This window comes from Acanthopagrus latus, chromosome 7, assembly GCF_904848185.1.
Source record: "Acanthopagrus latus isolate v.2019 chromosome 7, fAcaLat1.1, whole genome shotgun sequence".
NCBI classification, from domain to species: Eukaryota; Metazoa; Chordata; class Actinopteri; order Spariformes; family Sparidae; genus Acanthopagrus; species Acanthopagrus latus.
The window spans coordinates 16,484,456-16,508,791 of record NC_051045.1 but is presented as its reverse complement, the minus strand read 5'-3'; the positions used below and the strand labels follow the sequence as shown (position 1 = coordinate 16,508,791).

The 24,336-nt window shown below is 40.1% G+C and overlaps 2 protein-coding genes across 6 annotated transcripts in view; one reads left to right on the top strand and one right to left on the bottom strand.

Moving 5' to 3' along the window:
* Positions 1 to 2,899: 2,899 nt before the first annotated feature.
* On the top strand, positions 2,900 to 7,171 carry LOC119022187 (kelch-like protein 10). Its single transcript, XM_037102784.1, has 5 exons — positions 2,900 to 3,156; positions 3,949 to 4,432; positions 4,636 to 5,244; positions 6,436 to 6,585; positions 6,710 to 7,171. The coding sequence occupies exons 1-5, from the start codon at positions 3,005 to 3,007 to the stop codon at positions 7,028 to 7,030; spliced, it is 1,716 nt and encodes a 571-aa protein (XP_036958679.1). The 5' UTR covers positions 2,900 to 3,004; the 3' UTR covers positions 7,031 to 7,171.
* A 1,985-nt stretch (positions 7,172 to 9,156) lies between these two features.
* The window catches only part of cpne5a (copine Va), a 77,968-nt gene continuing 62,788 nt past the window's right edge, over positions 9,157 to 24,336 (bottom strand). For 2 of the 5 annotated variants that reach the window (XM_037104470.1, XM_037104471.1), the window contains 7 exons: positions 22,448 to 22,494; positions 21,317 to 21,498; positions 20,289 to 20,416; positions 17,114 to 17,216; positions 13,436 to 13,493; positions 13,161 to 13,234; positions 9,157 to 12,971 (listed from right to left, as the gene is read on the bottom strand). In XM_037104470.1, coding sequence (XP_036960365.1) covers positions 12,783 to 12,971; positions 13,161 to 13,234; positions 13,436 to 13,493; positions 17,114 to 17,216; positions 20,289 to 20,416; positions 21,317 to 21,498; positions 22,448 to 22,494 — 781 coding nt within the window. In that variant the 3' untranslated portion in view covers positions 9,157 to 12,782. Of the gene's footprint in view, positions 12,972 to 13,160; positions 13,235 to 13,435; positions 13,494 to 17,113; positions 17,217 to 20,288; positions 20,417 to 21,316; positions 21,499 to 22,447; positions 22,523 to 23,002; positions 23,874 to 24,336 lie in introns of those variants that run through there. The other 3 variants (XM_037104472.1, XM_037104473.1, XM_037104474.1) reach the window with 3 other exon arrangements.

Here is a 24,336-nt window from a genome sequence, read left to right as displayed (position 1 = left end):
CGGATTTATCAGAAAAAGAAGACGGCTGAGCTTAAGGGGGAACTCTCTCTCATCTGTCAAAGTCTGTTTACAGGCAGGAATTCAATCTATAAAGCCAGAAATAATAAAATGTCTTCCACGCCATCAACAATTTGACAGTAAAATCTGTAGTAGTACTGGTGGCTTATTCTTTGCACCCCCATCAACAGAACAGTTCCACCACATTCACCCCGATGCATCTTGGACAAGTAGTGAAGTATTTTTGCATTCTCCTAAACAGCTGAAGTAGATGGGGGCTTTCACATTTAAAATGTGAAAAATAAACAGCTCCTTGCAGTGTGTACAGCGTAAGAGATCCAAATCGATTAGAAATTTGGTTATTTACAGCCTTTTCCAAGCTGATGTCGTCCCTGTAGCTGCTAAGCTTAAAGCTTGCACCCAGTCTGAAGTAGGTGCACAAGCTCGATGGCAAAAATCAAATCCATCTGGGATCTCAGGGCTGAGACTGAGACTTGGATTACACTGAACAAGCTGTATGGAGCCATTTCATTTTCTACAACAAGTCCCCATCTACTTCTGTTGAGAATGTAAAAACAGTGTTTTGTTGTAAAGCTCCAGAAATGTTTGGAGGACTACAGAACTTCACCCAGATGTCTCTGTTTTTGTCACTCTAGCTGTCTCTACACAGAGCAACAACCTCAGTGAAGTCAGTCTTAGGTTGAATATTCGACAGACCGGCTCCTTCCTCTGATTTAGTTTCAGCCTGTCTTGGCAGCAGAAGGGCTGTCAGCTCACCTCCCAGCCTTCACACCTGCTGGGGGTTTCACCTCGGGACCATCCATAAATTACAGTTTGAATGACACAATATTGATGTTTTTTTCAATACCTTAATGCTGACGTTCCCCCATTATTGAAAATTATGATCCTCATTTTAACCTCACCAGTGCAGTGGAACGGCAGTTGAGGCAATGTGTCTGGTGTCTTGATACTTTTTGGTATTGATTAAGAGTCACATCTCATGAAAGCTATTGGGCAAGAAAAAAAAAGTCAATACTTTTCCAATATGAAGACGTGTGTCCTATTTTTTTTTCCAACGCCCCTATAATTTTTCTTATTGATCACAAGCACATGAAAATACTGCCATTACTTTTTGTCAAAATATTGATGTAAAATAACAGACAAGTCACACTTTTGTGTGAATGTGAACTGTGTGTTCAAAGAAACCAATTTATTACATCTCTTTAAATTACACATTTCAGTAATATGGGCAAATCATCTTGAAGGGTTGGAATTAAAAAAAAGAAACACTGGCAATTTATTTATTGATGGTTCCTAAGTGAACCCTCCCCCCACCAGCGTTTAAGCCTGAGGACTTTGAAGCAAGCTAACCATGCTCCTGCAGCCAACTCAGGGTGAAACTGAGTAAGAATATGCCGCTGGATCCGCAGAGTGTCTGTGGAATATCCCACTTCAAACCAATCTTGCTGCAGGAGAGAGCAACTCACACAAAGATATACATGTTTTTTTTTAGTTTTTTTTTTACTTCTCTCGTTCTGCCTCTCAACGATGACAATGAATTATTCAGTTAACTTCAAACAACAAACTAAATGCAATTTAATGTGTTGCTGTAGAAACCCATCCTCCTGTTTACTGGAAAACCTGACTCAGAATAAATTAGAAGAACAGAAGAGTTGCAAAACAAGCCCATGCAGACTGAAGCACAGTGGAACTAACAGGATAATTGATTGAAGGGACAAAGATCTACGTCAGCTACACAGGATACTGCTACTTATGACTAATTAATGTCAAACTAAATGACTCCAAAAATTAAGCATTTAAAACAACTTTTCACCTGGTGTTTTAAAAATTAATGTCAAGTTCACCCACACAGAACGGCAAAATTAAGGTCAGGGGCCCCTTCAGACTTATACAACACTGTAGGAGCTTCAAGGTTGACTATTACTGGATGTGGCATTTCTGTTGCCAGTGTCTGTTTGCAGTCCTGTTAGCAACTCGACGACATGCAGACGACATTTCAGCTCACCTCTATAAACACATGAATATAAAGAGCTACTATAAACAGCTACCTGGACTTCAAACAGCCTACAAATACAACACAGTTGAAATTCATTTGCAGGTATCTACTTATAGAGTGCATGGACACCACAATGCCACCAGTGTAGAGAGACAATGGCAGATTCATCATAACCCACTGCTGAATGTCAGATTCATCTGTATATTTATTTTATGGATATATATGTTTATTTTACAAAATCTGTTTTACATCTGGAAGCACACTACACACACACACACACACACACACACACACACACACACAGACATTTATAGTTAAGAAAGGAAAGTAGTGTGTGAGCTCTCATTTTTCTGGTTATATCTTCTGGGTCTGATATTTTGGCCCTGAACTCGTTCCACATTTTTCAACTTATTCACTCCAATCAAACACCAAAATATTCGTCTCAACTGGGAATTGGCCCACGTTCAGTCACATCACAGGTGACTTCATCATTGTCTTTGCATCTTCTTCTTGATGTCTTGCTCTATCACAGGTACACATTTTGTTACATTTCACTGCAGCAATGTGGAGAAATCTCACCTCAAATTCATATCCAGGATTAATAAACTGTTACAGTATCCTGACCTTTGACCTTACACCAAACTAATTCCCTCTTTGTGGGTTAGTTTATATACAAAACAGCCGTGTTCATGATGTGTTCTGTGAACTTCCTTCAACCCACTAAAGAGGCCACTTGGATAAAACATTATCTAGCTACTGTTCAACTGGGCTGTTATAAATAAAAAACTACATTTTCCAATTAAATACTGTTCAAGTGGTTGTATGGTTGTAACCATTACAGTTCACAGACTGTAGTCATGACGATGTTATGATTCCATCATGATTTGTTTTGAGATTTCTCTCCTCACTCATCAAACCTGTTGAGACTATCAAGACATATCAACCTATAAACTGAGGGAAGCTAAACTAGATTTCAAATTAAAACTCAAGATGAGTGACTGGGGTGCATCTTCAGACAAGCCAGGCTCTGTGTTTAATGATCTCCGTCTGAAGGGCCTCTTTTGCGACGCAGTCATCAAAGTGGAGGATGTGGAGTTTCCCATCCACAAGATCATCCTCTGTCAATCTAGCTTGTACTTCCGGTGAGTCAGTAATCTGATAAGAGGGGGAAGATTATAAATGAATATCTGTCCCAATAAGCAGAAAAACAAAATGGTAGCTTCATGATTAATCACAGACAGCAATGAGTTGGTTTGATTCATGAGCAATTGTGATGAAACAAGTTGACCTAGAAGCGACGACATGACCGACCTGATGGGGATTATTGACAACATGTTTTAAAAGATAATTTAAAAGTATAAGTTTAAGTATGGCGCAAGTTCCTATGACTCTATATACTGTCTCTCAGTGCCATGCTGCTGTACTTTTAAGCAGATTTTGAATTAAACAGTGTCTAACTGATACATAATAAATGGAAGTTATTGAATATGAATGCCTTTTGTCTCTCATCATCAAACATCATCCTGGACGACCACGGAGCACAGCTGTTCAGCATTTATGAGCAACAATCAAATTTAATTTCCATATCCGTGACATGCCAAATGGAACCAAACGGGTTTAATATTACAGGAATTCTGTGTTTGCTTTTTTTTTTTTTTTTTGGAAAAAACTTTACGGTGGATTTTTTATTTTACAAATTACAGATTTGTCAGATTTGGATGGGATTAAGATCTCAGACAAACTCCACAATTTGGGGTCCCCAGGTAAAACTAGTTCTGTGCGAATAGGGTTGAAGACATGTAACAGAGGCAGGATGTTGCACAGTGTAAACCTCACTTGCGATTCAATCATAGTAAATCAGTGTCAGGATGAGAGAAAGATGTTGAATACTGGTTATTTTCAATCCTCTGCTGTGCTTTCATCCTGACCCACAGAGCTCTCTTCATACGCTGGTCCCCACCAGACATGAAGATCTTTAGCATCCGAGGCCTGTCTCCTGACACGATGGAGATAATCATAGTGTTCGCATACACCGGCTCTCTCTCTGTGACCGAGGACAACGTGCAGAAGCTGCTGCTAGCAGCCGATCAGCTCAACATAAAGGACATGGTGCGCGCCTGCTGCGACTTCCTGGTGGAGCAACTCAGCCCAGAGAACTGCATCGGCATCTGGCAGTTCACCAACATCTGCCCCTGCTTTGAGCTGCAGAGCAAAGCCTACCAGTTAATCCTTGATCACTTTGAGGAAGTTGTTTCCAGTGAAGAGTTTCAGGATCTCACTGTGCGGGAACTAACTGACATTATCGAAAGAGACAACCTCAATGTAAGCAGGGAGAGTAACGTGTGCAAGGCCATCTTTCACTGGATCGCTCACAGACCTGAAGAAAGACAAGGACACCTGCTCCTACTCTTGTCCAAGGTAAGTTCTGCCACTAGCTTTAGCTTGGATGCAGCAGACAGCAAAAATATGGGTGCTTTCAAACCGGTAGCTCCACTACAAACAAACTAAGAGCTGTAAGCTTGAAGTCATGTTAGACTACAGACTGTGTATCAAGAGGGCAGTTTCCAGGTATGAAAAGTGAAGCCACTGCAGTTCAATTCAAAGATCTCTTGACCGTGTAGATCCGGCTGGCCTTGATGACTCAGGATCAGTTGAGGACAACTGTGATGTCCAATGAGCTGGTCAGGAGCAAGGCAGAGTGCTTTCAAATGGTGAAAGAGATCATGGACAACAAAGACCGCCTCACCTCGCCTGCACTGTACATGCGTGACTCTGTCGCTCGTCCTCGCGTGCCTAACGCCATCCTCTTGGCCATCGGAGGCTGGAGCGGACCTGATCCAACTAACAGCATTGAGGCATATGACATCCGCGCTAACCTGTGGATCAACCTGACAATCAATGAGGAGCGCCCTTGTGCCTATCACGACACTGCCTTCCTTGACGGGTATGTCTACTGTGTCGGTGGCTTTGACGGTACGGTGCATTTCAACACTGTTCGCAGGCTTGATCTGAGCACGCACACCTGGCAGGAAGTGGCACCCATGCACTTCCGCCGCTGCTATGTGTGCATCGCCGTTCTGAACAGGTGCATCTATGCAATCGGAGGCCATGATGGGCATGTGCGCCTCAGGACTGCGGAGTGCTACAGGCCGGACAACAACCAGTGGACTATCATTCCATCCATGCATGAGATCAGGAGCGACGCCAGCTGCACAACACTCAACAACAAGGTGGGTGAAGTGAAAGAGCAGCCAGAACTAGTAACAGAGAGATGTGTGGTGCTGACTGGAACATTGCCAATTTGATTTTGTACCTGCTTGGAGCAAGACTCACAGGGAATTCAGATCTGTTATTAACATGCATCCTGAGTGTTCTGATCACAGATGGACAACTCAAAACCCCTCAGTTCACACATTGAATGACCAATTGTGACCTGATTTCCTCACTCTTAACATGTAGCATCAGTTGAACAAACAGTTTTATACAAATAAATAAATATCTTTATGTATAACATTTGGCGAATTACCAAGACAGCCTGAATAGCTTTGTAGCGGACAACATTTTACATAGTTAAGTTTCTACCAACTTGCAAATCTATGCATTTTTTTACGGTACTCTGAGGACTTTTCTTCAGAGGTGACAAAATTGGTAAATTTGACAAGTTTACTGTCAATAAATTCTGTCTTCTTGTCATGAATTGAATGCAAATGAAAACAGTTGAAAACAGCTGCCACATTTTGACAAGCAAGACACAGAAGCAAAAGCAGAAGACACTTTCATACAAGCAAAGAAACCACTTAATGTATTGCATGAAATACTGAACTCACAAGAGCTCCTGAATGATTTAAAACTGGCCGTAGTTTGTTCTCAAACTTTGTACGTTTTCTCTCACTCAATAAACTCTTAAAATCATTTGATATTTTATGGGAGTCTGGGAATCTTGGGGTCAGTAGCTCAGTGGTTCGTTGAGACAGACAGTGCATTCACAAACAGCTGCCGCTAAACATTGGCTGGTTAGGAGAGCTGAAACATGAAGTTGCAAAACAGTTTGGCCACACTGACCAACACTGTGTTGCCCTACTGAGCCATACATCGTACAACTGGGAAAATAAACTTCTAAGTGATCTCCTACAAACAATGTAATGGTGACATGTTGCTAAATCACCTCAATATCTTTTGCCTTTCTGTTCTGCAATTCATGTTATTCATCAGCCGACAGCTACAACATCAGATCAGTTGCAATTTATTTTTCAGTTGGACTATTAGATTTGTGACTAGACGCTGGGTCTCAGCTGTAATTCATGTGTTATCCTACAACGTGTAAAATCATTTCTGTATTATTTGCATTAACACAAGGGACAAAGTCAGTGTTTGAATTTGGGAAGTGCTAAATAAATTCTTGTCCACCCTGTTCCTCCTAGATCTACATTTGTGGAGGTTTCAGTGGGACTCAGTGCCTGGATACCTGTGAATATTACAGCCCAGAAACCAACCAGTGGACTATGATCAGCCCAATGAACAGTCAGCGCACTGGAGTTGGCATCGTGTCATATGCAAACCACATCTTTGCAGTGAGTACATGAATGTAAACCTCTTGAGACCAAATTTGTGCCAACATGTCTTGTAGATTGTTCATTGAGGTCCATATGCCGTAAGGTGTTTCCATCTTCACTTGTTCAACATTTCCTCTCACAGGTCGGCGGCTTCAATGGCAGGAATCGTCTGCGCAGCGCCGAGGTCTACAATCCCCTCACCAACGCCTGGCGTGAATTGTCCTCCATGTCGACCGGCCGCAGCAACTTCGGCATCGAAGTGATCAGTAATCTGCTCTTTGTTGTGGGTGGCTTCAACGGCCTCACCACCATCTGTGATGTCGAGTACTACAACATAATGACGGATGAGTGGTCTGTGGCCTGTAACATGGAGATTTTGCGAAGCGCCCTCAGCTGCTGCGTGGTGCACGGACTCCCCAACATGGCCGAGTACACTTTGTCTCGTTACGCTCGGCCACTCTGAGAAGTGGAGGAAGAATCCGCCTGACAGTCTGTTTTATTGTGACTTTTTTTAAATTGTGTTTTAATGCAGATTTAACATCAGCATTGAAAAGGTTAAATACATTTCACTGAGCATTAAAACAGCTGCTTCTTTTGAGCTTTCTATCTTTCTATCAACTTATTTTGTGTTACTTGTTCTGGCATTACCTGCTGACACAGCACCCTTCCTGCATCCAAGAGCAGAAACCGTTTGCTGTTATTTAACTAAATGAAATTAAGTCTCTGTGAACGTCTGTGAAATGTTAACAATGGCTACCATTTGCTGACTTTAGCTGCATACCTCACACAACATGAGAGTTACTGGCTTTACTGCTGCATCAAGCAGACATATATTTGCATCTGAGTATGTCACATATTCCTGCTGTTTATTTGTCACACCCAGACTTATGGTTTGCTAAGAGATGAGGACTCAAATACAGACGTGACAGTCGGGTAAAAAAAAAAAAAAGCATGAGCTGTAGTCTAAGAAACAAAATCCAGGCAAAGAACAGGGAAGCAACAACACTGCCGAAACAAAAGACTAAAGAGAAATATGAAATCTAAATAACATACAAACCAGGGTGAAACTCAGGGAAAGCATGCAGGACTGCAAAAACATGAAGGCAGAGAACATGAGGAGCAAATACACAGACACTAGGAACAAAACATGATCAAAGAACAGGTGAACAGACAAAGACTAGGGGAAAACACAGGCTCAGATACACAGGGATTATAAAAACATGAAACACAGGTGTACACAGAAAAAGGATGAGAAAGCAACAAAGACGGGAAGTGGAAAGTCAGAAGACACATGAGGATGAATTCCACAAAATAAGACTGAAAACCAAAACCATGACGTGAAGGTCTGACATGAATTGTCAGATGTGGCCCACCAGCAGTTTGTCATTATTGCCCTAACAAGACAACAACATACTGTGATAACATGTGTTAATGAAGCACAAATGCTGTTAATATAATGTTTACAGAATCAGTACATCACAGTGCACAGTGTAAAATATGTGTTAAAAATACGACAATGCAAATGTTTAGTTTAAAGAGCTTATTTGAAAGACTTTGTATAATTTGTACTTTGCTCTTTGAGGATTTTCCATACCAAGCCATTTTCAAGTGGGGCTGGAGCTGAAGAAAACCTGATAACTTGACTGTTGTCTATAAATGCAATAACATTTTAATTAAATGTATCGATTACTATAATCAATCAATAATGTTATTGTCATTAAATGTGAAGGAAAGTACAGTGGTCTGGTTTTCGGGTGGGCAGGTGAACTTTTCAGTCAACTGCATACTGAATATTGATCAAATATGACAGTGGCACAGTGAAAGGAGAAGTTCACTCAAAAATGAAAATTCAGTCATCTACTCACCCTCATACCAACACAAAGTCAGGATAGATTGTCAAGAAAACATTTCTGGAGCATCACAGCTTTAAATGTCAAGGTTAGTTGGTTAAGTTGTATTGTAGGTAATGCATGCATATGGTTTCAACCAGAAGAAAATTGGATACAAGAAAAGAGCTGAAATCTTTGGTTCTACTGTTAAAACTGTCTATCATGAGGGCATTTTTTTTTTTAAAGAAGGCCTATCATACTTTTTTTTCATTTTTGTCCTTTCCTTCAGTGTTTTATATACAATAGGTTTTTGTTCAAAATCTTGAAAGTTAGAGACAGAACAAAATCTTCTTTCTCCCACAGAAAACACTGCTCCTGAAACACCTCATCAGTAGCCCTGCCTTTAATTCCATGACTTTGTGACATCATGCTACGTCACCATGTTAAACATTTGCATCTTTTAGGCCAAGCGGTTAGTTTGTCACATAAGAACTGATCTAGCACAGATGCTCTGTTGCTGTTAGCAGTGCTGTCTCAGGCATGTGTGAGCTGACCAATCAGAGGAGGAGTTTAAGACAGAGGGGGAATAAGTGCGGAAAGACTGAAGAGTGTGAGAACACTGACTTGATTGTAGGGACTTAAGAATGTAAACCTATTCTGGTTATAACCCAAAAATGAAATCACAAACCTGAAAATGAACAATGTGTCCTTTAAAGTTCAAAGTGACCAAACACAAAAAGAAACCCATCTTGCATTCTGCCAAAGTTGTCAATAATTTAATAGTCTTCATTTAAGGCAATCCATTACAAAGCATTTCACAAACCACAGTATGACGACAATATCATGTCCAACACCTGGTTTGGAAATTCAGCATGCAAGTCAGAGACCAAGAGAGGTATGTAAACAACCTGGGATAAAACAGGAGTAGTGGCAAGAAGAACCCATACAGTATGTGTCTCATAGGAACAGAATGGACAAAAACCAGAGATGCAACATGCTCGAGGTGGCTGTTCTCTCGTGGAAAAACACCCAAAGTAACAAACAAAGCACATGGCAAATGCAATAATCAAGTGAAATGAGGGCAGACTACCAAATTCCTGCCGTTTTGGCACAAACATGCACATTGTCTAAAGAGGCCAAGTTCAGCAAATGAACACAGTTTGGCACTGAGTGTTCTGTGTACGGGGCTTATGTACATAATCGGAGATCAGCCTCAGAGAAAATCAAAATGAAGGAATAATCAAAGCCATTTCCACCGAGAGGAAAGACATAATTGTGGTGCTGGAGCGACATGTTTTAGACTGGAAAATATATCTAATTATTATTATTATGTTTCAAACAATTGCATAAGCATCATTACAGTGCTCATTACATATTTATTGATTAGTAGTTGTTTGATTTCCATGTGGAGGAAATAGGCCTCAGGAGAGAGACCAAAAAGATTGTAGCTTTTTATCATCTCAGTAGCACAGCAAAGCCATTTGAACTCATTTTAACTAGAATTAATCACGTAAAATATGTCTGAAAAGATGCACACAACATACAGCTCGAATTGCACTTCTTCTTACAGTTCGTGAGCTGCATGATGATGGTGACTTAACACGGCTGCCAAAAGACTTCCTTAACCTAATTAATTATCTGTCTGTAATGATTACCCTGTGATTGAGGGAAAATGTGAAAAGCATAAAAAATAGAAGTAGTAGAATTTTAAGTAAATACATCAAATATTTAAGTTGTTAATATATAATACTTTAAACATATTTCATAAGACATTTTTTCACTATGTATTCATTATTTCCTTTTGGCTTGAATGGCTTTCTGAAGAGGTATTCTGGTACTCATGTGTGTTATGCAACTAAAACTAAATGGCCTCATTTCACTTGTGATGAACAAGTGAATTTGGCAGCAGATTAAATGCTGCTTTGTCTTCCGAGGGAGAAAATGTCATCACTAATGAAAAATTTAAAAAAGGGAAAGAAAAAAAAGAACAAAAAGAAAAAGCCAAATATGGATCTGGGCCCGTGACAGAAGGAGTTCACTGCCTCTGGACTGAGTTTCTGCAGAATCATCAGGCTCTATATCTTCTTCTCTCTGAGAGCACTAAAGCAATGGGAGTCAGAGAACATTGAACTAAGCCTAACTAAGATCGTAAAGCAACATGACGCACTTCGACACAACAAAACAAAACAGTGAGAACTCAGAGCTCGGAGAACAACATGACAAATCTTTGTTCGCTCTCCAGTGTCAGTCGATGAAACTCTCAAAGTACAAAATAAGACTGAATAATGCACGAACACAATGGATCAAAGGTGAACTCACTTTCTTAATGAAACCCATGAATGTTTACTTTTTTTTCCTTGAGGCAATGCAAGTAGCCACAGTTGAATTGTAAACAAGTCTTGACTTTGAACATTGTACAACAAGGCTCAGCGACACTGTTAACTTTCATTATTTCAAAGATCATTAGTGAAGAGCTGTTAAGTATAAAAAAGTACAGAACACTGGTCGGCCTCTGCAGCTGTAATAGTCCTAATCTTTTACAGATTTATCATCACTAACATTTTCTGTGTGTACATCTTTAACATGAGACCTGCTGCTGCTGCTGCTGCTGCTGCTGCTGCTGCTGCTGGCAGAGTAACACCTGGGTAACTGAATTTGGATATGTTTCCATATAGTAGGCACATTTGGATCGAGATATTGAGTGACTGAGAGAGACTGATGAAAAAGATGATCACTATAAATTAGGATGTACACAACTGGGCCACAATGGCGGTAAATTGTCTTAACAGAATTCGTACACAGTCACTAAAAAGAAATGCAGTGTTGTGAATATATCAACAATTGGCTGGAATTAAACCCTTGAACAGAATTGTGAAATTGCCTCTTAGGTATTAGAATGGTATCCCAATGTTTTGTTAGAAAATGGGCTGCTGTTTATCAGTTTAAAACAATGTTTTGCGGGAACAATCAATTAATTAAAGAGTAAAAACATAGAAAACAAAACGCATACACAAGACACCAGATGAATGAGAAATGATGGATTTGTATCAGCTTTTCTTTTGTGCGATCAGTTGTGGGGTTTTTTTAACTTATTTTAAAAACATTCATCGCCTAAATGTCATACTTTTGTTGCTGAACAATGAATTATTCATTCTGGGGAAGCAAATCTATTTAAAGTGGGTATTAGTTGACATCAGTCTTATTTGTAGGGTCCTTGAACAGCACCAAGCAAAATCTCAGACAAGAAACTGTAACCACAACAAATATAATGGGAAGTAACACAAGCAGCGAGATGACGAATGAGATATGGCAGCGTGTCTTAAGCAGATTTACCTCTCGGTGTACTAACAGGGAAAGCGAAAAATGTGCTCTGAATTATTCATCTATTGTTCTGTAAACATCTTGTTTTTATGATGAACACGAGCTAATTTAAATAAATCAGTAAAGTCATTTTTCCAGTTGCCGTCTTGTTTAAAAATGATGGTGGAAGATGATGTGCTGAAAACACAATATGGGGTCCTTTCCATTATTTTCATTGTGGCAGCTGTTGGTTCCTTCAAAAGAATAGTTGTTTATTTAAGCTTATTAACAGTTTAACCTTTGTGCTTTTTATTTGGACAGTAATTAGTGCATTCTGTTAATATAAATATAAGAAATACATAGAAGAATTGGTGCTGGATAATCAGTATGGCGACAGCTCACAGCAGGTCCTCTATATATAACAGCTTGCAATCAAAAAGTTATCCATCAGTGAAAATGATTCATAAACTGCTTAATAGGTTTTATCACATGCTTTTATATTACAGTCCTTATCAAAGTAGAAATGGGGAGATTTTTATTAACCTGGTCACAAAATATAAGATGGAAAACTACAGGGGAAGTATGACTTTCATCCCCACCCTTAAAACCCCCACGAAGGAATAAATTATTTCTGCAATAAATAAATAAATAAATTAGTATACACATGATTTCCTAGTTTAACACACATCGATTCCAAAAGGTATCACAAACATGATACACACTGGCACATTCTAATATATTTACGCCCTCATACAGGCTCTCTCTACGGGTTTACTTGCTATCCATAACATCACCACTTTGACAGGTTTGACAGCAAATGACTAAAACCTCCCTTCATCAGCTGACTCATCTCTAGCGCTCTCATCCTCAAACAGAGAGCAAAAAAACTCCCTGATCATCAGCAGCTTGCCCCAAAGCAGTCTTATATTGCTCCCTAACAAAAATGTTAGTCTCATCGTCTTCCCATCTAATGTTTACTAAAGGGCCTCCAGAGCATCTCCATTCTCCCAGAAGGGCGGGTGTGAAGGCGGGTTTTCAATCAATCTCAACCCTGGCCCACGCAAACATGGAGCCTTGCAGGGGGGTTCAGACAGGGTTGGTCTGGGGCTGGTCGATGGTCGAGTAAGCCGGTGGGACGGGGTTCGGTTTAATAGCTCTGCTCTTCATGTAGGAGATCAGCTGGTCGGGGATCTCGGCCAGTACGTCTTTCGCCAGCCGAGCCATGCTCAGCACGTGGTTGCCTGTGCGGTCCATGTAGTCTCTGAACGGGACAAACTGTCGTGACATGGGAAAGAAATCTATGACTGAAAGCAACGTGTCATGCTCAGGAGACTATCAAGTGGTAAAGTCCTTCTATTAGGCCCATTACACCTGCAAGTATTCATGTTTACAGCATTTATAATAATGGCCTTTAATGGGACAAATAACAAGCAGAGATTAGACAAAACATTAGAAACAACTCACCTGTACAATGTCTCTCTCTGCCAACTTTCCCCGTGAGGAAATCCTGATGTCGTCACCATCCAGCTCAACCATGGCTACAGAGAGAAGATGTTTGATGATCAGAAAGAGAGTTTGATGATGTCAGTGCAGTGAATGGATAAAATGTACAATGGTTGTTGTGCTTGGGGGCAGGCCTGAGTACATTTGAATAAAACAAATCATCCCTGGCGACCACAGAGCACAAACTGGTTTCCACACACATCTGTTCCCTGCAGAGCTTTAGCTACTTTTCTCACCATCGAACTCGGCTTGGCCAACTCCAACAATGATGATAGACATGGGGAGTTTAGCTGCCTGTCATGAACAAGAAGAACAAACAGTCAGTTCTCAGTCAGATGCCTGAAGGAGCACACACTGTGCTGTGCTTTCTGAAAACAGCTTGACATCATCAGACATTTTATCAGCGTGTGAAGGGGATACATTTCTGCTTAATTGTATTCTCCTCACAATACACAATGCACACTTCTCATTCTGCAGAGTCAGCATAAATCTGCACGCACACACCTCCAGAGATAGAAACAATACTGAACAAGATAAAATGAGATTGACGTAAATGCCCGATGGCTTCATTTTCTTTCTTGACTTTGTTTCACATCATATTATGTTGCATACTTTGTGTTATCCAGGGACTGAAAGAAATCATAGGGTACTTTATACTACTCAGCCGCCTTGAGGTTGTTACAACATCATAACATTTCAGCTAACTATTACACAGTGTATACATTTTGCAGGCTGCTCCTACCAAAATAAGTTAATTGTGTTTAAGTGCATACAGTTTAATGTCCTGGACTAAGAGCAAAAAAAGAAAATCAGAAAAATGTACAAACGCGAATGAGGTCAAACACTTTACTCCTAAAACACGATGACCTCATCCTACACACTTGCATCACTCAGTCTAACATTATTTTTTCATGATGTTTTCATATAAAAATCTTTTGAATACTGTTCATGCCAGAGTATAAAAGCTGCATGTCCTGCCTGTTTCAGGAGCACAGGTTTCTCCTCTACATGAATCTTAACCACAGCCCAGACGTGAAAAATGTGAAAGCTGCGGCATGAATGAATGATATATGCTTGTGGTAGAAATGCATTTACAGGGGCAAAAGTAGGTCATCTTTCCTGGAAAAATCTCCCGAGGGGAGCAGCCTGCCACAGATAGGAGTAAATAGACTGAGGAGGACCACCCTCTCCATGTTCCTGTTCCTGTATCATTATTCATCCTTCCATCTCTTTTCACATTTTATCTTCCCCTCTCTGCCAGTCTCATTCCCCGTGACCTCTTGCTCTCACATGAAAAGCATACATTCTGTCTCCAGCAACACAAGACCCCGCAAGCACACATGGTACCGTTAAATGCCAAATCAGGTTCTGTATCCAGACCTGAATTATTTAGTCTACACCATTTGTTACTTTACATGTACTGTAAAGTCACTCAGGGGATCTCACGCCATCAAACTGTCCACACATTGTCTGTCATACCTCTCACTGCACAGAACATACATTCACAGTTACATGTTCTCAAAATGAGCATTTCATTGATTTTTTTTAAAAAGACAGTAACAATGTATTTTTCTCATTGGTCACGTTAGCCAAAAGATGAGTGAGTTGGTACTAAAATAATAGTGTTTGCATCTATCGTAGATCAATGTTTCCAGCGAAAATCAAACCCAAATTAAATGTTGGCAGTGTACATATCTGCAAACCCTGGATATGCTAAAACTTTTCTTTTTGTTGCAACTTTACAATTCTTTGTGTTCAATTTTCCATTTGATGTTGTGACAACACTGTGCTACCTCTTCACTGGGTTAGAACAAGATCATGGTTTAGCTTAAAATACCAGTTTTTTCACCACAACCACGGCTGTGAAACTCTCCTCAAAAATATCCAGTGGTGTCACGCCTACGAAGGATGACATACCGTGGTCCTTCGTCAAACACATCCACTTGTTTCAGACTTACAAATGTTGAAACGCAGTAGCGAACAGCGGTCATTGGTTTGGCAGCCTTTTCACCTGTAACTCCACCACCATCCCCTTCAATCCAGAGTGACGGTCAGGTCATAAGCGTTTAATGTGAACATGATTTAACATGTTTTAATGAAATGTCAATATGGCATGTAGGCTATGATGCATACACACGTGTGGCTATCAGTGGTTTGCAGAAACATTAACTGCCAACATTTTATCCTGCTGACAGGTCTGGGAAATGCTCACACTTAAGCATCCAGGTTCTTTATTGCATGTATTTAATAGGATTTATTTCCATTCTTTTCCTCTTTAAGTCAGGCTAAAGCAGAAGAGCATATCTTTACCTTTTCATTGTGCTAAGTGGTATTTCTGAGTGAGGCAGACTCAGCACCCTTAGTTTAGTTACAAGAGTGATTTAAATAACACAATATATCTACACGTCGCCTGCGTCACTTAATACAAATTTCCTCAAAATCAAGCCTGACATTCTGATATCTTCAGAAACACTGGGTCCACTGGGTTTAACAAAAGCTTGGCTGAACGGCAAAAGTCTGTAAGGATGGTGGGGATGAAGAGATTAATGGTCAGAACAGTGAAGAACAGAGAGTTACAGCAGCTTGTAGGGTCTTCAAGACATTATACAGTGTTTATAGTCAGAGTCAATTCAGTGACATCCATCTAAATCTGCTGGCTTGATTATGACTTTGGTAATATAAGAATTAAGGTGACAAAATAAGGATATTCAGGTATCTTTTAATCAGTAAGTTTCCAAAGTTGGCCTGACAGGTGAAACTTGCTTTGCAGTATTTGTCTAGTGTGTCTAGATTTTAAAATATTGATAGACTTTATGAAGTTACCGGTCGAGCCAGTGTCCCATCCAGAACACAAACTGACAGCTGGAGACATAATTTAATACCTGGGCACAAATCCATTTATGTTCTGGCATATCAGGTCAGAGATAGGGGCCCTCTTTTATAATTTAAAATCCTGAAATTAAATTTGAGGCTCCAAAAAAAAAAAGGAAATCAAAGGAAAGATGTCCCCAGAGGCTGTCCTGTTAGATGTGTGGACATATGAGTCACTGACAGCTAAACTAAGCCAGAATAAACGTAACAGTACAGTTTGGTGAGCAGCACTACTTGTAACAACAGCAACAGATATCTCCAATGTGCAGTCTCTAAAAATACACCGTAGCATCAGAGAGCGCACATAAGAAACCAAAGCTGCAGAGATGAGCGTTGCACGTAACTCGTTCGTTATGATTCATCTCAGGGTGAAGGCTAAATGCCAGGAGAGGCGGGCCATTCAGTCCTTTCGCTCTGTGGGCAGACGGAGTCCAAACTGGGAGGCGTGAGGTGGACACGGCAGCAGTCAGCAGTGCAGAGCAGCAGACAAGATCTTAAAAGGAAGGTGTGGCTGTTCGAATGGTTTGATTAACAGTCGCAAATTCCCTTTAAACCCAGTCTGCTGGGGGTCAGAGAGCCGTGTCGCTGTGATGACTCACCGAGTCTGCAGCCATATACCAACTCTAAATGAATATGCAGCATGCAGCAAACACACAAGATAAACACGATGCTACTGTAATGTCTGAGCAAACAAGCGGCCTTAGACGGTGCACTAGATAAGACCCTCGACTCTAATAAAGTGAACCTGTTGACCTGAGAGTGAGTCTCAGCTGAGCCCCTCAGCCTCCCGAGGGTCTCAATATAAAGGAAAGATATTGGACAAACAGAGCGGCCGAGCACAGGAGGTGAGACAAGTGGAGCAGAAAACATCCTATAAATCCTCAAATCTAGTGCCACTGGCTTATACGCCGCTCAAAGAAACGGAAAGCCTGAGAGAAGTGCCACAGTAAGCTAAAAGCTCCTGCAATGCCAGTGCCCTGCAGAGGCAAAGGGGAAAGGAGAGGGACAGAGCGTCCTCCAGGTAGTGTTCGAGCAGCACTTACATTCACTATGGCCTCCTTGGTCTGAGCCATGTCTGATATGACGCCATCAGTGATGATGAGCAGGACAAAGTACTGAGATCCATCCTGTACCGCTGCTGCATACCTGAGACAGAGAAATCATCAGCACATAATGGTTTAAGAAATGGGGGTCAAGTTTAAAGAAACAGCTGCAGACTACATGTTCATAGTTTCACAGAAATCTCCAACCAAGTCTAAGAGTAGCAGAGCAGCCGCTGCTAAACCAGAGATTATTTTAACAAAACATTAAAAAAACATGATCTTCAGAAGCAACTCCCCTCCGCCCAGCATGTGACACAAAGGCTTAATATAGACACGTAAGAAGTAAAATGTGCTGCATAGCTCTTCACGTCTCAGAGGTCTATCCAGACACTATTATGAAACCCATCAGAGACACCACAGTGAGTGTGGCCTAGTTTCAATCGCCCATTGCCGGCTTCTGGCTATGAATAATTTATTAAACTGTTTATGCAAGTGCTGCAGTCTTATTCTTTCAGAACATTATTGATTGCCAAGCACTCAATTGACCCGACTTGATGAGCCAGAGGGGTAGAAAACGTGGCCGTTTACACCGAGAGCCAAGGACAGGTCAGAGGTCGGCCTTTACTCTTGCTCTCTGTTCGGTAAATTTGATTGTGAGGCGCTGACATTTTAATCAAAGAGCATGCCCTGTTAGTGACAAGGCAAGAGCGATGAGGGGTGTTCAGGGGATTAGAGAGACATTTGTCTTCCTCATCTATAGCACAACAATATGTGCATCAGTCACTGGAGATGTTTGACCTCAGTGGCAATTTTAATTTGTATGTTTTGTTGTCGTGTTTACAAGGACCCAAGGAAGATTAGCGAAGCTAATTGGATTCCTGAAGAAGAATTTGCAAGGTAATACCTGTAGCACAAAACACATTTATATATATGTATATATATATATATACATACATATATATATATATATATATATATATATATATATATATATATATATATATATATATATATATATATATATATATATATATATATATATATATATATACATTTAGATTCCTCCATAAATGAGAATATAGAACTTCCAGTTTGTATTCTGCAGCTGCATCTTTTATCCATTTTAGAGAATGATCTGCTCCTTTTTATGTTTGTGCTACACGCACCCACAGTTAAAAACAGACTCACATGCTCTGCTCAACATGTCATGTTAAAGTCTGATTCTGGTCATGTAAAGAGTCATTTTAATCTTTTTATCATTGCTTAACTGCATGACCTATTTCACTTGCTCTGAGTAGCTGAGACACTAATGGTCTGCAACATCTTAGTGAATAAAATTCAGTATTTGAGTTTTACTGCACTCAGTACTCAGTTAAACTGCACCCTTTAGGCAAGAAGAGACTGCTGAAAGTGTAGTTTTATAAATGCATGAAGTCCCATTTGCTTTCAACCCAGACCATTCAAAACCATTTTATTAGGCATAAAGTCCTCCTGCTTACTATCTTGGACTTTTTAGACTATCACCTCTTGCAGTACAAAGTGGTATTAAGAGAGAGTAGATATCTCTGACATCTCTTCACACTCTGTTGATAATGTTAGGTCATTTTTATTATGTTTAAACCTAAGTTTCTGGCCATATCTTACTTACTCTTATTGCCACTTGATATTATGAATATCATTCCAATGTTGACAAAACTGAAATCCACAAATTGGTATGTTGCACAAGCATTAAGAATGTATGGTCTGCATTAAAAAATTTAATAAATGGTTCATTACAAATTTGTAAAAGGATGTAAGTCTTAAATACTAATGTGTCTGTCAAACACTGTGGAAAACCTAGAAATTGAAGCTGGTGTATCAACAAACATCATAATGAGACAACTGTTATATTGTAAAATATGTCTTTAAAAGAAACATTATAATAGTAGGTTATACTGTACATTGATACATTTTATTCCCACAAAATGTCCTTATGTCTGATTCAAAATATTTATTAAGCAATTATTAAATGTTTATATTGTGCTTATAAATGGTATATTGAGTTGAGTTAAAGAGAGAGTGTTACCTCATGGTGCAACTGTTGGCAAACCAGAAATACAAGTTAATGCTGAAAATCTCCTCTTAAAATTATAGTTCAGGCCAACAGTGCACTAACCTGAGTCTGTGAGTCCTTCTCTGGAACTCTCTCCAACCAGACATTCGCACTTCTGACTGTCTCCACTTTTAAATCTCGCCTGAAAACACACTTATTCCGAGTGGCTTACTCTGTATTAGACTAATCATGTAAACACATTCTTGCCTATTCTTTATTGCACTCCATTTCACTATTCTCGCCCTGGAAGCTCAACCCTGCCTAACCCGGCCCGGTTGACTTCCTGTATGGTGAGGACTGGTAGAAGTAGGAATTCTGTGCCGAGCTCCTGGCACTATGTAATTGCATCTTCTTATTATTTATTTATTTTGCAGTAAATTGTCTCCTGTTTTAGTTGTACTGTTGTCCTTATGTGCGGTGTCCTTGAGTGCTTTGAAAGGCGCCTTTAAATAAAATGCATTATTATTATTATTTATTATTAATATTCAAGCCAAAGCCAAGTCATGAGTCATTGTTACCGGAAACTCGGTGCCAGCCTGAGTCCGAGGTCGGGGTCCAGACAGCACACAGGTGCCTTATTATATTGTCACTACTGTTTCAATCTTGGGACCATTTTTCAACTGATTATGCCTGCTGTGTTTTTAATGTGGAGCCACATTGTAGACAATTTCACTTATTCCATTTGCAATTACAAGAAGTTTTTGTAATGTTATACTGAAGCATATTGTGCCACATTCACAGTTAAGTTAATTTACTAAGCAATGTGACTCAGCAGCAAACGGCTGAAGCTACATGTTGTGAATCCATTTGCAAGTCCCCTGCCATTCCCGCCACTTTACCTTGAAACCCTCACACAGACATCTAAAGAGCAATAGCACCTGTACTGCACATGCCTAACGACCATGTCTATTCATCTCAGCCTGGAAGCTGATTGTTTATTCTCTCTTCATTAGTTCTGCTCAATCCAAAGAGAAACCATCACTCACTGACAGCGTGTCTCCCTGCTGAAGATTATTTACAGATTGGCTTTCACAGACAGGACGGCCGTGTCTTGGATGTTCAGTAGGTTATTTATGCTTGTACCTTGCCACATGATTAACAACAGGAGCGAAGTTGGTGGGTCCATACAGCTGAACCGTCTTAAGGCTTTGATGGTACGCTTCAAGAATCCCCTCCATGCCATTACAGTACGGGTTCTCAATGTTGCCATTCTGAGAAGAAACAAAGGCAAAACATGAATGGTAGAGAAGCAACTTGGACTGCTTTCAGCTAAATCTAAGATCAGCAAAACACACTTCCAATTGAACTATTCCAGTGCAGCAGTGATGTAGCATTTAGGTCTGACCACACCTACTACTAGTCCCAGCTGTGATGATGAAATGCAGGGCCATCATATATATATATATTTTTTTTACCCTGAGGCAATAAAATTTTAGAGCTGCTCCATTATAAAACATTGTGTGGAGTTACTCTTTGAGGGTGGAGTGACATTTTGAAAATCTTTCCTTCCAGAGATATGCTTGTCAATCTTTGCTTTAAAAGGCTGGCCACTAGCTGCGAGCCGTATTTCTAACCACACAGTATAACAAACATTTCAGCCAGGACTGTAACTTTACTTTTAAAGTCCCATACAAGACACAGAGTATGAAAGAATGGGGCTTCAATTATATGGTGAGATGAATCTTAATTTGCAAATTTTAATGGAAACATGGAGTGATGCAGACGTTACCCTGTAGACAGACTCCTCATTAGACTGTACTATGCAGCAGCCAGAGCGCATTAGCTGGCTGAGAGAAGCCAAATTGATTTAAGAATCCTTCAGCCTTACAGAATCTAATTTGCACTATAAAAGGTAAATGAAATTCACTCTGAATTATGCATGTCAGAGGTGTAGCAGCGGCATTCATCTCAAAATGCACACATCCATATTGCACATGAAAACATGCTTATCCATACTTGTTGGAGAGAGCATGAAGCCACAATTGAGTTCTCACATTCAAAGATAAACTCCAGGGGGAGGGACAAAAATCATTTACACATGGAGATTAACTTTTAAAAAAAATGGATGCATTACAAACTAAGTGCCTGAAATAACCCCGTAGTTTACACACCAGAGGGAACTCATGGGAGACCCTCCCATCAGGGGGCAGCTTAGCACCAAATCCCAGGGCAGGAAACATCTTATCACTGTCATAGTCCTGGATGATCTCTCCCACAGCCTTCAGTGCCATGGCATAGGCATTCATCTGGTACGGGTTCATGTAGTGCAGTGATGTGGACTGGGATGGATTTCCTTCCATGACAAGAGAAGTCAGAGTCAGTAATGCAGACCATGAGGCAGAGGCCGATCTGACAGCTAGGAAACACAAGAGTGAGCAAAGACTAAACTGGATTTTCAGAACAGAGGTGAAGCTTGAAGTAAATGCCTGGGTTGTTATTAATACTGGATTTCTTTGTCACAGTCCACCAGCTACTATCTGGACAAACCTCTTAATAGATGTATACCACTTTCAAAGATAACGGTTTTTGAGCCTGTCCTCATCAGAAAATGACCATATAAGTCAAAAACGAAAGCAGGTAATTGAAACCTTTGTTTGTCATTTGTTGCTAGGCACCCAAACCACCGTGGTTTCCTAAACCTGACCAAGTAGTTTCAGTGCCCAAACCTAACCAAAGTGTGACTGCCCGACAAAATTCCGATATGTGCGTCGCTGTTACGGCGCAGCCCTTGTGTTGTTTTGGGAACAGAGAGTTGTGTTGTTTAGGTATGAGGATGTGTTGGTCCAAAAGACAGTGTATGATCTTGAGAGTGGATGTTTCCTGCTTTGTTTTAAAACCAGGACAAGTCATTAGGTGGAGGATTAGAGAAAGAGGACAGAGTTACTGTCTATGGCAATGTTAGATTTTCTCCGAATCTCTACATATGTAAAACAATCTACCATGTCATCTCTTTCAAGGACATTATGCATTATTAATATTTCGTACTAGGCACAGAATTTCATTTTACCTTTTCCTAATGTTGTTTCTCTTTCTCACTCTATTTCAATCCACAAAAAAGTGTACTTGACTTAGTTTTGGTAAAGTGCTTACTGTTCATGAAAACTTCAATAAAAAAAAAGGTAAAGATGTTACAAGCAGGGAGAAAACTCCAGCCCCATCTTTGATTCATGGGAAATGCCACAGTCATACATCAGAGGATGGAAATGGAAAGCAGAACAGGGTGATGTAGTCAAAACACTCACCATTTGATGCAGTGAAATCAATGGCCACTGTGAAGTGAATCTGAGTCCTGAAACAGATGAATGGGGGAGAGGATGCTGTTAACAAAAGAGAGGCAGGAAAAGTCAGCGCTGCAGTTTAATGAGGCTCGGGTTTCACTGTGCTCTCTGCTCTACCTCTCATCTGAGAGGAGGTGTGATATAAAGAATCTGTGGCGATAAAACACCTTTATTGTCTGTGCAAAATAGGATGATATCAGTTTTTTTATTATTCAATTATGTATCAGCGTGAGCAGACGTTTGCTTATGGTCAGCATCCTTAAGCGCTGTTTTTTTATTTTTTTTACAATCTTTGACTAAAACACCATAGTTTAACATTTAACAGGCACGGCTGTAAAGTCAAAACCACAAACACATTGCACAAAAACTAATTTGGTAATTTCTCACATGGTTGTAATGAGTTGGCTTAGTGATTTAATATCACACCGAGGAAAAAAGCATTGTTAACAATGCAAAAAGCGGAACACAAAGCTGTGCAAAGAAAATGATTCCAATTCCATAGCTGTTTTGACTCCTTACCTTGTTTTTGTTTTTTCCCAGATGTATAAACATTTACACAATCCTGTGTCCCGTGCACCCCGTCATCCATTAATGCCACCATCGTGTTCATAACCACCATTATTGTTTGTCACTTCTTTACGATCAATGGACAAGATCATGCATTCAGTGTATCAATCTGAAAAAAGAGCTTAACAAAAAAGCTGAAAAGAAGAAAAAAAAAGATGCTGCATATTTATGTTATTCATGAGCCTGTAATGATAGCCCAAACCCTGAGAAGAAACTAAACATGGCCTAACAAGTCTCTGCTGGGTTTGCATTTTTCCCCAGAGAGAACAAACGAAGAGCGAAGGCGGGGAGAGCTCAGATCAAAGTGTGTGCTCTTTCATTGTGATTAACACTGATTGCCTTTCTTGACTTCACCTCCATTCAGAAATTCTCACAAGCACAGCAACGGAGATAATGGCGACTTCCTCCTGGGGAGACTCTGACCCACGCTCATTAATCAGCATTGAGTTGGACTGCTCAGCTGACAAAGGGGGATTGTTACAATGCCGTGCTGCCTCAATTTGAAAGTTTCCGCTGATTTCTATGGTTAGTTTTGAATGTTTGGCTCAAAAAGCAAGGTGGTGAGTTCAAGTTAAGGCGGAGCGCAGGGCAGCGTAACATGGTCACAAGGTAGCTGTCATTCAAACTGCCAATTAAGTTCATCCTAAGAGAGGAGCTGCTAAACTCTGCAGTAGGTGGAGGTACCCAAAAATTATTTAATGTGAATGTTTATGGGGACGCAGAAATAGCAAGTCGCTTTTATGGCATTAATAGCCCAAAGCCAGATATAAACCTATATCCTTTTATCACCAGTTTCGCACTTTATAGACAAAAATAAAAGTTATCAAACCAATAAATAGCCAAGAGATTAATTGACAGTAAAATTAATCATTAGTTAAAGCTGTTCACCCTGCTTAAACTGATCAGAGAAATAATCCTGTTTCCCGAAATACAAATTTAGTATAATAAAGGTTAAGTTGAACAGACAACAGAGAAAGAAGTCTTTCCAAAGGAGGATTTACAGACTTAGATCACCAGACACGATGAAAGTTCTGATCAGAGATTTATAGAAACATTTAGCATTGGAACATTTAATTGATGTGCAGTTATTTCTGGTATGCTATCAAAAGTTTTCTGCCCAGAATAACTACATCGCTACATGGACACTGTCCAGATATATATCCAACACCAACATTCAGCGCCATTGCAAATGCAGGCAGCAGTGTACCATTTATATAATGGGACATAAAGCAAGAGTGTCAAGAGTGTTGGGAGTGTGAAGTACAGTACAGTGTGTCTGACTTCCC

What these genes read in the sequence shown, in the direction of transcription:
- LOC119022187 (XM_037102784.1), top strand. Translation starts at nt 3,005, where the DNA reads ATGAGTGACTGGGGTGCATCTTCAGACAAGCCAGGCTCTGTGTTTAAT. An exon ending in CAATCTAGCTTGTACTTCCG is followed by an intron (nt 3,157 to 3,948) that starts GTGAGTCAGTAA and finishes CCTGACCCACAG; the next exon opens with AGCTCTCTTCATACGCTGGT. An exon ending in ATGCAAACCACATCTTTGCA is followed by an intron (nt 6,586 to 6,709) that starts GTGAGTACATGA and finishes TTCCTCTCACAG; the next exon opens with GTCGGCGGCTTCAATGGCAG.